This window comes from Lactuca serriola, chromosome 3 (assembly GCF_051521515.1).
Source record: "Lactuca serriola cultivar US96UC23 chromosome 3, Lser_US96UC23_V15, whole genome shotgun sequence".
Lineage (NCBI taxonomy): Eukaryota > Viridiplantae > Streptophyta > Magnoliopsida > Asterales > Asteraceae > Lactuca > Lactuca serriola.
The window spans coordinates 188,917,899-188,930,413 of NC_136410.1; the positions used below are offsets into that span (position 1 = coordinate 188,917,899).

The window sequence follows — 12,515 nt, forward strand, 5'->3', positions numbered from 1 at the left end:
AGCTTTGTGTTCGACCATAAACTCTTTTCTCCTCTCTATCCGAGTACGAACGTACACGCTCCATAATACTCTATCAAAATCATCATTTAATCCTAAAATTGACAGTTCCACTGTGTAGGTATCACCTAGACGAACTCAGTAAAGCTAATCTTGATCAAAATCGATTGAAAATCGAGGGTGTATTGAAGAAAAACGGGTTTTCGGCACTGTTGACCGTGTACGGCTGGACTCTCGTGTACGGTCGGACACCCGTATACGGTCGTAGACCTTCAACTTTGCCCTAAAATGAATTTTTTTTAACTCACAATTGAAAGCTTAAATTAATTGTTAAATAGGAAACACTTGATATTCATTGATTAAATTTTGTGTTTTTCTTACTTAGCTTGTTTTGTGCAGTTCAATATGGCTGGAATTAAGTTTGCTGAAGTTCATAACTTGGCCATCTTCCTGGTTGATCCTCCAGAGGCTCATTCTGATTTCAAGTCTATGATCCATGGATTGAGAAATTGTTGTTTGTCTACTGCTCTCACCACAAGTCCTGTCATCTATCAGCAGTTGATAAAAGAGTTCTGGAGCAATGTTATTGTCCTTAAAGATGAGAAGGAAACAAAGTCCCTTGAATCAACTGTCAAAGGAAAGAAGATCTTGGTGAATGAGCAGATTCTCTGTGAAGCTTTGTAGATTAATGATGAACAAGAATTTCAAAAGGAGATTGAAATGGATCAGACTCAAGAGATATTGGATAAAATAGGATACGAAGGGGTGTTCCCTCCTACTCTTAAGAAATTGTTACCTCCGTACTGGAGATATTTAGCTCATGTATTTGTGAGTTGTATCTCTGGTCGGAAATCAGGAGCTGATGAAATTTCTCTAGTCAACACTGGTGCAATTGCAGCTCTAGCTTCAGGAGTGGATTTCAACTACTCAAATTTTATGTTGAATGAGATGATTAGGAACATCGAAGGAAAGACAAGGGATAAGTTCCTTATGTATCCAAGATTCCTTCAATTAATCTTGAACTTCATGCACCCATAGATTGAGAAAAGAGGAGAGACTTTGGAACTCAAGTCTGTCGGTCCTAGTGCTTTTGGCCTTATAAAGTAGAATTGGCCGGGAAAATTTATGTTTAAAGGATTGTATCCCTTGGTTAAGTTTGGTAACTTTGCTGAAGTGGGAGATGACTCTGAATATGATGATCTTTCAAACCCTACAGAAACTGAAACTGAGGATATTCGGCCTCGGAGCATGAGCACGAAGAAAACCGTGTTCCTCCCATCGTAATTGTGGCAGAGGAACATGAGCAACAGAAAAATGTGGAGGTTCGAAGTGATTATGATGAAGATGATTTTGAAGAAAATTTGATAGACAACGTGTCTGTGAATGATGATGAAGAAAATGAATTTCTGAAAGACATGGATTTTTCTGGCTTTAACAATGAGGAAATCCCACTTAATCTTGATCTTGAGCATGACGACCTTGTTCCAAGTTTAGAGTTTTTCGACAGGCTCTTTATCAATGTCAATGAAGTTGCTCAAACAACAACAAAGACTATGGTTGCTGATGATGTTCTTGAAACAATGCCTCCTACATCAAAACCGATGGATTATATCTTAAGTCAAATGGATGCAACTTCAGGGATTCCTCCCCTTGTTGGTGCTATTCCAACATATATGCCATCGATGAGTGATTAGATACTAACACAAACCTCCCAGCCTCCTGTGAAAAGAAGACAACTTGATCCAAGGCAGGGAGTATTTATCCAAGAACAAGCACCACCAGCTCAATCCACAATTACAACTACATCTGTTACTGCACCACCTGTACCAACTCAACAAGGCCCAAGTAGTATATATGAAACTGGAGGATCTTCAGCTGTTCAAGGATATTCCCCTACATGGCCTTCGCTAGATGAAGCCTCTATCAAGCTAGCAAGGAACTTGGCACCACAACATAGTCCAGTACCTTCCTCACGTGGAAAAGGAATATCTATTGAGGAAGGTCATTCAGGGGATGACGATCCTACTATGTCCAAAATCAGAGAATAAAATCAGCATTCTAAATCAGAAGAACATTGAGAAGGACATTCTGATTGAAAAGCATGATACAAGGATCGCTGAACTTGAAGCTGATAATGCTCTAAAGTCAAAGCAAATCTCTGAATTGCAAACTAATCTTGGATCCTTGACTACATTCTACTTCAGCTTAAAGAACAAACTTTTTGATGAATTTGGTGATAGGTTTAATTCTTTGTTTCAACAACCTCCATCTAATGTGGATGCCTCCAGTGCTCAAGCTCAGTCTCCTCCTCATGACAACCCGGTAGATCAACCCTCTCTCAGAACCACAAGGGTGGTTGATCGATTTGAAAAGGAACCATCTCAAGCTCCTCACATTGTTACTTTGAAACGTGCCAAAGCTGCGTCATCTTCTAATAAGCAAAAAGTATCTATTCAAGAGGAACTCAGATCGAAATGCTCGTGGAGGCTAACCCCGAATCATTGTTACAAATCTTGAACAGAGATGTTTTGGTGGCACGTATGGAGATAGATCTGGAATTGTGTCATGGGGATTTCATGATGAATTACAATTATGGCTTGTGAAGCGGAAAAGTGCCAATTTGGAGTATTACAAGAGCATACATGATTTCAACTCTTTTACGAGATTTGACTTATCTGAACTTGCTGATGCTCCCTTTCTCAATCCCGGACATGTTCCTCAAGTGACTAAATTCAAGCTTTTCCTAGAAGATCAAGTAAAAAGGGGATTTCCTAGTATGAAGACTGCTGAATCCTTTCTCAAGAGTCACCCTGACGTTCTTAATCCATTAATTGGCAAGCCTATCCAGACAGTGATGTGGCCAGCCACTAATCATGTGAGACAGATCCCTATCTTGCAAAAATTCCATGATGGTTCTTTAAGAAACATGCTCTACTGGGTATTTGATGAAGCCAAAGCTTCTACTGTCATCAAATTCCCAGATGGTTGTTTCCATTCATCAATTGGCTCTTCATTAAATCCGGGTTGCCGAAGAGATTTTTGAAGCTGCCGCTAAGGAGTACACTGGAATGGTTGCGGAGATCATTAAGGAGCAGATGTGGTGTGGTGCCATGGAAGGATCTAATGTACTAATCATTGAGAAAGACTGAGTCTATGCTAGCCATAAACCAAGGGGGAGATTGATATTTCATAATTATGTGGTTTGGACTAGGCATCCATCTTGTATAAGTTTTTGTAGGGGTCTGGGCATTATTTTGGTGTATGTAATTTTTGTAAGTTGTGTACGGCCGTGGTCGTGTGTACGGCCGTAATCCTGTGTACGGCCGTACACGGGTGTTCGGCTGGTGGTCCTATAAATAGCTTGTGTCAGTGTCAGTCATAGAGTGACGTATGTGTGTGTTTCCAAGGTTTACCTGACGTTTTTGTGATATTAAAGTGTACATACTTGACTTTATCTTTCCTCTACTCCATTCTTATTTTGATTGATTGCTATTTGTTTGATCACTTTTTTGGATCATTGAAATCGGGACTTACAAATTATTTGGTATATTATTAGTTCAAGAATCGATTTTGTGTATTCTTTCAGAATGTATTTACTAGTTTATGGTTGACATTCTGTCATTCTGACAGAATAAAATCAAAAATATATTTACTAGTTTATAGTTGGCATTCTGTCATTCTGACAGAATAAAATCGAAAAATGTATTTACTAGTTTAAGGTTGGCATTCTGTCATTCTGACAGAATAAAATCAAAATTTTAAAATTGAACTAATTTAAAATATTCATATTTATAAAAATAACCAAATTAATTATCCCTAAAATCCAAAAATTTCTTTTTTTAATATAGGTTAATTGACTAAAATGTCCGTATGCTGAAATTTGTGTGATTATATGGTAGATGTTATCATATTCTAATATCATAGACCCTCAGATCATGACTTTTGATTCTATTCCATGCAGTGGTTCAGATCTGTATATTCTGACATACAATAGTTAGTAAAAAAATAACCTAAGCTATATATATATATATATATATATATATATATATATATATATACACACTGATCCGATAAGAAAAAGTTTTTATCAGGAAGCTAAGAAGTTTTTTTCAGCATATTTTTTTGACGAACAAAATAAATAAATCACTAAAATAAATAAAAAATAACATGATCTAAAAAAAATCCCTAAAAAAACGTTTGGATAATTCATTTTACCAAGATTTTTTGATCTCGGTTCCCTTAATGTTTTTCTTTTGTTTTAAACTTTTGAATAGAGATAAAATACAAGTATTAAAAGGTCATTTGGTCAAAGATAAAGGAGCTATTTGTAAAATGTTGCCACTTACATTACTTGGGGAGCAAGTGTTACCTGGGGCCTAGATTTCCAGCTTATTTTCTGTCAAAATCAAAATATTGTTAGCTTCGGCTGCAGGTTCGGTGGAGCTGTAAGAGAATATTTAATGTGGAACCCACTTTTCCCTCATTAATTTTACATTTTACTTCAATTTGATCACTATTCTCTTCAAGTCCAAAAATTTACAAGTATTGTTTAACAAAAGTTAAACATCCTGGTTAATTATTATTTTTGATTTTGATATTTACATTTCTTTAATGATTAGAAAAAGCGATAGAGACAAAAAAAAATTGATTTATTTACTGTTAATTTTGGATGTTACTATTTTATAGAAGTTTGTTTTTGACATTATATGCCTTTCTTTATTTCAAATTTGACATTTTATTTATCAATTTCTTATAGATATGACCATATAACTTATCAATTAGGTTGTCAATTGAAATGAAATGATGATGTATCACTTTTAATGATGTTGCATGTTGATATGACATGATGATTTAGTTTTAATTTTTCATTAAGTAAACTTTTAGGAAGTTTAAGTTATTATTTTGTTTATATGAACCGACATGATTCAGACAAACAACTAATATTTTATTTTATTTTTTACATTTTCAACATGTTTTATTTAAATAGTCAACAACATGATTTTACATTCTAAACTCAACACTACACAATGTCATGCCTTCTCATCATGTCATGTCATCAATAATGTTATCTCAGTATGACACATCAACTAACAAATATTAGTTAAATTGTTAGAATTGTAACAAATTAATAAAAGAAGAGCCCAATTTAAACTTTAAAAAAAAAAAAAAAAAAAAAAAACATTATCAATGTTAGAATCATTGATTTTTTGTGGAATATGCCCATTTATATAGAAGGAAAAACTCTTTTCTATTAACTTCTATTTTATAGCGTGTTTTTAAAGTAGAGATTATTACCTATTTTGATTTTTTGGAAATCTAACCATCATATGATGGCATATTAAGTTCTATTTTATAGTGTGTTTTAAATACTATTTTAATTCCTTCATTGCATTCGGTCTCTCCCGATCGAAGGAATTTAAATACACAAAGGCAAGACCATTAACCAACAATAATAATAATAATAATAATAATAAAAAAAAAAAAAAAAAAGGAAATCTAATAATATAATAATGCTTGCTCAAAAGTAAGTTTTTGGTTACTTTGCATATACCGAACCTGAGGCTGTGTATATATACCTATTGCTATGGAACGCGTCTTCATTGTTCCCGCTCATGAATATATGTCTTTATTTAATCTCAATAACCCATTTCTCTATCAAACACACACACACACTCTCTCTCTCTCTATCTCTGGTTAACTTAGGATGGAAGAACAACAAGGAGAAGCTACAGGATGTTGAAATATTGTGCTCCGAAAACTTCTAGATATGGCGAAGTTAGTGATTAATATACAGCCTGCTACTTAATTTATTCTTTACATCATCGTCTCAATCATATTTCTGTGGTGGATTTGATCATGCAGTTCGATCTACGGATCTATGACATCGTCTCTGTTATCCGATACATTTTCTTCTCTCTCTAGAACTCAGTACTAAAAATGGAATGAATATTTTATATCGAAAGATTGTGAATCGCTTCTTTTCTTCAATCATCCCCCAATAATTAAACAAGTAGTTTAAAACAAATTACTTTTTTTTTTTGCATAAAAAAAAACCTGCTTAACCAAATTTCCAGCTAATGTTGTGTATACGAGTATGTGTTTGTGTGAATTTATGATTTTCCATTTCATTAACAGTAGCTTTAATTATAATGTTATTGTATCCATATGGGTAGTAAATGTAAATATTTGTGATGCATGATGTATTGTACTCCATTTATCTCACTTCAGCTTGTTGAGTACTCTAGTGTAAATTGTAAAACTGAAATCACTTTTTGGATGCTTAAAACGTATTGTATAACTTATGTTTCTTCGATTATCATCAAGGTAACGACTTTTTGAGGTAGATTCTGTATATGATTCTATATTTGTCTGAATATGTCATATAATGAAAGTCCAGTTCTAATCCTTTTTTGTACTTAGTAGTCACTACAATAGAGTAAATTTCTCTTCATTTTCTTTTTTTGTATGAAACATTTAGAATATTGGCAGAATCAAAAGTCTAATATAGTCCATCTTTCCACTTTATGAAAAGAGAGAACATTTCTACTTATGGTAAATATGAGCCATCATCCACAAACAAATACGTATCCTTAGGAAGCAATTTAGTTTTTCAGAAAACATATTGATTTGGAGTTCGTTTAATTACCTAACATACGTAAAAGAATGTGAAGTAAAGTTTGTAAAACTTTTGCTAATTTGCTACACTATCATTATCCATGTTACATTTTTTTTTCTTTTTCTTTTTTTGATTAACTAGATGACATTTGCATATTGCAGGAGTTGGTTTCTTGATGGTAGAACTATTGCAAGGAATGTAAAAACAACTGGACTTCCTTCTATACATCAAATCAAAGATTGTGAAGCAAGTTTTGAATGTCCACAATGCGGTTATAGAATTGATGATTATAACAATGTAACACATCAATTCTTGATAGTGATTAATTTTAATGTCGAGTAAAATAGTAAAATCTGATGAGATGTTTCTCTTTGAAGGTGTCAAATGAGTGGCCTGGGCTACCCATTGGAGTGAAATTCGATCCATCTGATGTTGAGCTATTGGAACATTTAGCAGCCAAATGTGGAGTGGGAAATGAAAAGCCACACCCTTATATCGATGAGTTCATCATCACACTTAATGGAGAAGAAGGAATATGCTATGAACATCCTGAAAATCTTCCGGGTATGATAACTTTTTGGCTATGGAATTTATAAACTTGTGATAAACATTCTAATCTTTTTTCAAATTTAAGAAATCAGTTAAGTCTTTTCTAGAGAAAATCAAGCATGCAACAGTTATGTGTCTTTCGATCGTCATGAAAATTATGTCATGTAATTTTGTAGGCGCGAGAAAAGATGGAAACGTAGTGCATTTCTTTTATCGCACTACAAATGCATATACTAAGGGTCAAAGAAAGCGTAGGAAGATACACAGTGGATCTAGTTTGATACGTTGGCATAAGACTGGTAAAACCAAGGCTATCTTCAAAAATGGAGTTCAGCTGGGATATAAGAAGATAATGGTGCTTTATGGGGGAAGTGATGGGAGTTCGAAACCTAGTAAAAGAAATTGGGTCATGCATCAATATCATTTAGGAACCGATGAAGATGAAAAGGATGGAGAATATGTGGTTTCTAAGGTATTTTATCAGGTAGAGAAGGATACTAAGAATACTAGTATTGAACAAACATATCCATCCATGAGGATAACCGGTCCTAGAACACCAATGATCGATGCTCCCGATCCACCACGACCAGGAAAATCTCAACCATACCAAGATGTTTCTGCTGAACATGTTCTCCGATCACCATCCAAGGTCTCTCTCTCTCTCTCTCTCTCTCTCTATATATATATATATATATATATATATATATATATATATATATATATATATATATATATATATATATATATATATACACACACACGAGTAGGCTTTCACGCATATTATCTAAAAAATATATTCCTGGTAAAAGTATTAATGAATAACCAAACTATGAGAATAATCAAATAAATTCTATCGAAGAAACTGATGATAACATAGAACAAAGTTTAAATGATTGGATAATACCAAAAGCAAATATAAATACAATATATAAAATAGGAACTTTCGATTATTTTCAAAGTTACTCAATCAAAATGACCGAATAAACTGTGTCTATTGGTCAAAACCAACAAAATTTAAATCTGATATCACTTTAATCTATTTTGGAACATAGACAAAAATATAAATTTCTTTATATCGGTTTAGTACAAATTGTTATTAATCCTTTATTTAGAATTGGTATTGGTGCTCCTGTTCTCATAATTTTAAGAGATAAAAGACATAAAGATTTTCAAAATTCTATTTTAGCTATGACAAAAACAAATATTGCTAACGGGCCAATCTATTTTAATTGTTATCCAAATTTTTCTGTAGGACTATTCGATAAAAATATATTAGATACTTTAGTTTTAACAATAGAAATAAAAAATTTAGAATTTAAAGATAATACCAACACTTTAACAATAATCTATCGTGTTTGTTATAAAACCATGACAACCACGCTAGAACCAAGAACCCATCTATCAAGCCCATGAAATGAAACAATTATTTTCAAAGCAAATACGAACCATACTAAGGTTCATATGCTTAAAAGACTTAAATAGTCGGAAATTAATCAATCATGTAATTGGAATTTACAAAACATTATTGAACCAAAGGCTTTAGATTCTTCAAAACAAATTTCTAATATTATTGAACATAATGAAGGATCAGTTGATATAAATTTTTCTTCTATAATTTTTTTATCATCACGATTTTCAGCGAGTACGATTCCAGAAGTTGGCACCTCAAAACCTTCATTTTCAAAATCAAGATCTTTAAAGCTAAAGGCTCTTGATTATACTAATTACTTTCCTAAACCACTTTATTAAGTGAACAAAATAGTGAAACTAGTTTACCTAGTCCCACTAAATCTAATTTTATAGATGAGCTTCAAAATTTTAAGCAACAAATATGAGTAATAAAACTAAAATATAGTGTAATTCCGATGACAATTATAATACTAATTTATTTAAAAAAAATTTGGCAAGATTTAAGCACTTCAACAAAACACTTAAAAGAAAAGCAATTAGAAGTACAAGAATTAATACCTAAAGGTCAAAACTGTACTGCAATTCAATTAGTTAAAATAGAAAAACTAAAAATTGAGATTGATCATTTTAAAAAGGTCATAAAAGGTATCAATTATTCAATTAACCATATTACTGAGTTTATTAATTTGTTAAATGAGTTCTAAAATACGGATTGATTGTTCTAAAAATAATCGTCTTTGGATTAACATAATAAAAGTGTTTACGCACACATTGTATATTGTATACATACATACACACACAAATATACACACGTGTATATATATATATATATATATATATATATATATATATATCTATATACCCTTTGTAGAAGGATGTATGCAATAAACAAACTCTAGTAAGAAGCTAGAGACAACAAGAATATTCTACTGAATCGATTACATGAAATGTAGAATTAGTCTATTCAATCCAACTAAATCTACAATAACTCTTTCTATTGAGAACCAAATAAAAGGACTTAGTCACCACCTCGTTGAACAGATTAGAGGATTTAGGACTATGGTCCATAAAAACCAAAATGTCCCTATACGTTGAATGGACCAATAGTAGGCTCCAAGAACCGCATAAAATCTTTTGTAGAAGTGAAACACCCCTAGAAAACTCCTCAAGTCAGCCAATTTGAAATTGATTTGTGTGGCAACATAGCACACACGAGAAAGATGTTGAATGGATTCCAAAAGGCACGGAATACAATAAACTGAACAAACTAGAGGTCAATAACTTAGTGGTATCCACTGAGACGATTAGGGAGCCCTTTCAAATTGATACGCCATCGTAGGATGTTAGTTTTGACAGGAAACCAATCATTCAGTAGGTGGAGAAATTGGAATAGGACATGCCAAAATTGTCGAAATTAGTTGTACTTGATTTAACAGTAAAATTTCTAGACCTATCAAGAGACCACTTCCATCTATCCATCCGAGGCAATAGAATGACACCTTTAATAGCATCAACTGGGAACATAACCACTTTCCAAGAGCTCTAGTCTAGTTCCAATTGCAAACATGATTCGTTCATCCGTAGAACAACGGTGATCATGTTTAATGAAAATAGGCGAGAAAATATGATTTTAAAGGTGGATTGGCTAACCCATTCGTCCACCCATAGGTATGTGTTGCAACCATAATTGATTTTTCTATTAATCACCGAGTCCAAGTGAGACTGAAATCACTTAAGTTATGAAATGAGGACTTGATTCCTTTCCATGTAGAGTTGTACCTAGTCAAATTAGGGGACGAGAAACCTTTATTGGAGATGTAAATTGCATTCATAATCATGATAGAAGTGGTGTGTTTTCACACAAAGTTTTTCATATCCATTTGTAAAGAAGTGCTCGATTAGCCCCAAAAGACTTCAAACTTCCAAACCCCCTTTGGAAGTAATGGAGAGACCTTTACCCACATAAATTTTCTTTCGGTTCCCATCTACACCCAAAAGAAATATGTACGATAATTTTCACCTTGACGCTTTTGGGAGCTTTAAATGAATAGAAATAATAACTCGCAAGGAATCGTAGGACGAACTTAATAAGCTTGAGCCTACAACCATATCTAGAAAGCAATGTCAAGGTAAATGCACAAAGGAGTATCTAGTTGGAGTCGGATATAGTATTCCAAACTTTGAATAATAAGAAAGGAAACACCAAACTAAATAACTTAATTTTATTGGGATTTATATGAAGCTTGGAAGCTAGATAGAAACATCTTAAGATAAAATTTATAATTTTAGTGTTTTCACTATCCTAATATCTATGAACATAGCATCCTCCACAAAGCATATTTGATTCACTTTGTACCCATAAACTCCCACTCTAAACCCCTTAATGATTCCTTTGTATATATCATGTGTGATGGCCACATGAAGGCCTTCTATAACCAAAATAAAGATAAAAATCGATATGAGATCACCTTGGAGAAGAACTTGTTTTTATTTGAATTCGTCGATTAGGGAGTCATTGAAATGAATTGAAGTTGTGGAAGACGATAGACAAGCACTAAAGTCATGTTTCTCCTCCTTGCGAAATGAGTGGGAAGTAGTCATATAAGAATCTAGGAAAGGCCACAACTCAAAACAAACACTAGATCAAATTTAATGAAGGAGAGACAAAAATCTGATCTAGCTTACTCAACTTGGACCCTACCTTATTAGTCCAGGTGAAGGAACAACCGCCCATTGAGAGGTTGACAAGATTATATCAAGGATAAAAGAATTAATAGAGAAACACCTCTTTAGCAAAACTTAGACCAACTTCTTTCTGATGAGGTACGCACTTTGCTAAGGTCACAGAAAGCGCAAACAATTTTATTGAAAGAAGAGAGAAAAAGGTGGATATAGGACGATATACCACTTTCTTAACCAAATTCTAAGGCATGTATACATTAATGAAACATACCAAAGAATTATAAGTTATGAGACCACTGAAAGATCCATATAGTTTTACTCAGTTCTAATAGAAGTTCCCTAATAGATATTAGAATCCCCTAACGACATCAAACCACCAGAATTAATGGAGGCTAGGAAAAGCAAATTCAAAATTGAATTTTCCTTATGGAAAATGAATGTAAGAGTGAGATAAGATGGCTTGTTTAGTTTCTTGAATGCGTAAAAACATAATTTTATTTTCTCTGATAGATTATGAATCCAAGAGTGTTTATCGGTACCACTGATTCCACAAACTATACGAGCTATGAAATTCATTGGTTAAAGTCTACAACTATTATACCTCCGTGAATGTTGGAAACCTATTGATCCAATCCTTGTTAGTTAATTCTAGTGCCTAAACCAACATTAATTGTTTTAGATTGGTCCTCCAATGAATCCAATATGTCACTAGATGACAACTAAAAAGGGTTTTCAAGAATCCTTTGGTTAAATTTTCTGGTAACTATAGTTTCAGGACATTCTAGATGTAGTTGAACTTAGGAACCTTTGCCATCCAATTGTAACTTACCATTCCCGATCCAAGGGAGAAGTTTGTCTTCTTGACTGCCAAATCCAAAGCAATGGAATTAATGATTATACTACTCCGTTCAACCTTAGAAGAGCACTAATGCGGATTTTGATAGAACCATATGAAGAGGGAGCCTTAGAGTAGGGATTAAGAGGATGGAAGTCATGAATAATGAAGGTATCGTTTGGATCAATCGGATGAAAAAAGGGGGTTTGTTTATTATCTTCATTGGTCCAGTTAGGATAATGACATCAACAAAGTCCCCAGAGTTAATTAAGCTTAGGCCCACTTGAAACACATTAAGTGGGACCATAGGCCTACGAGAAGTAATAGAGGTTAACTTGTTTCCGTTCTACAACAGACCCAAATTAATCGGTCAAAAAACAACATGGGACCTATTATCTATGTAAAACCTACCCACGTGTTGCAAGT

The 12,515-nt window shown here is 33.3% G+C and overlaps 1 protein-coding gene across 1 annotated transcript; it reads left to right on the forward strand.

The window, feature by feature from the left end:
• The first annotated feature begins 5,634 nt into the window (after window positions 1-5,634).
• LOC145095936 (SUPPRESSOR OF GAMMA RESPONSE 1-like) lies at window positions 5,635-8,861 on the forward strand. The gene is made up of 5 exons (XM_079033741.1): window positions 5,635-5,772; window positions 6,775-6,910; window positions 6,991-7,177; window positions 7,339-7,634; window positions 8,802-8,861. Exons 1-5 carry the CDS (start codon window positions 5,765-5,767, stop codon window positions 8,859-8,861), a joined length of 687 nt encoding a protein of 228 aa, XP_078889867.1. The 5' UTR covers window positions 5,635-5,764.
• The last annotated feature ends 3,654 nt before the right edge of the window (window positions 8,862-12,515 follow it).

Bases quoted from the DNA above. Each gene is read 5' to 3' on its own strand.
- LOC145095936 (XM_079033741.1), top strand. The intron at 7,178-7,338 runs GTATGATAACTT...GTAATTTTGTAG, and splicing joins ACATCCTGAAAATCTTCCGG to GCGCGAGAAAAGATGGAAAC. The intron at 7,635-8,801 runs GTATTTTATCAG...CACGATTTTCAG, and splicing joins GAGAATATGTGGTTTCTAAG to CGAGTACGATTCCAGAAGTT.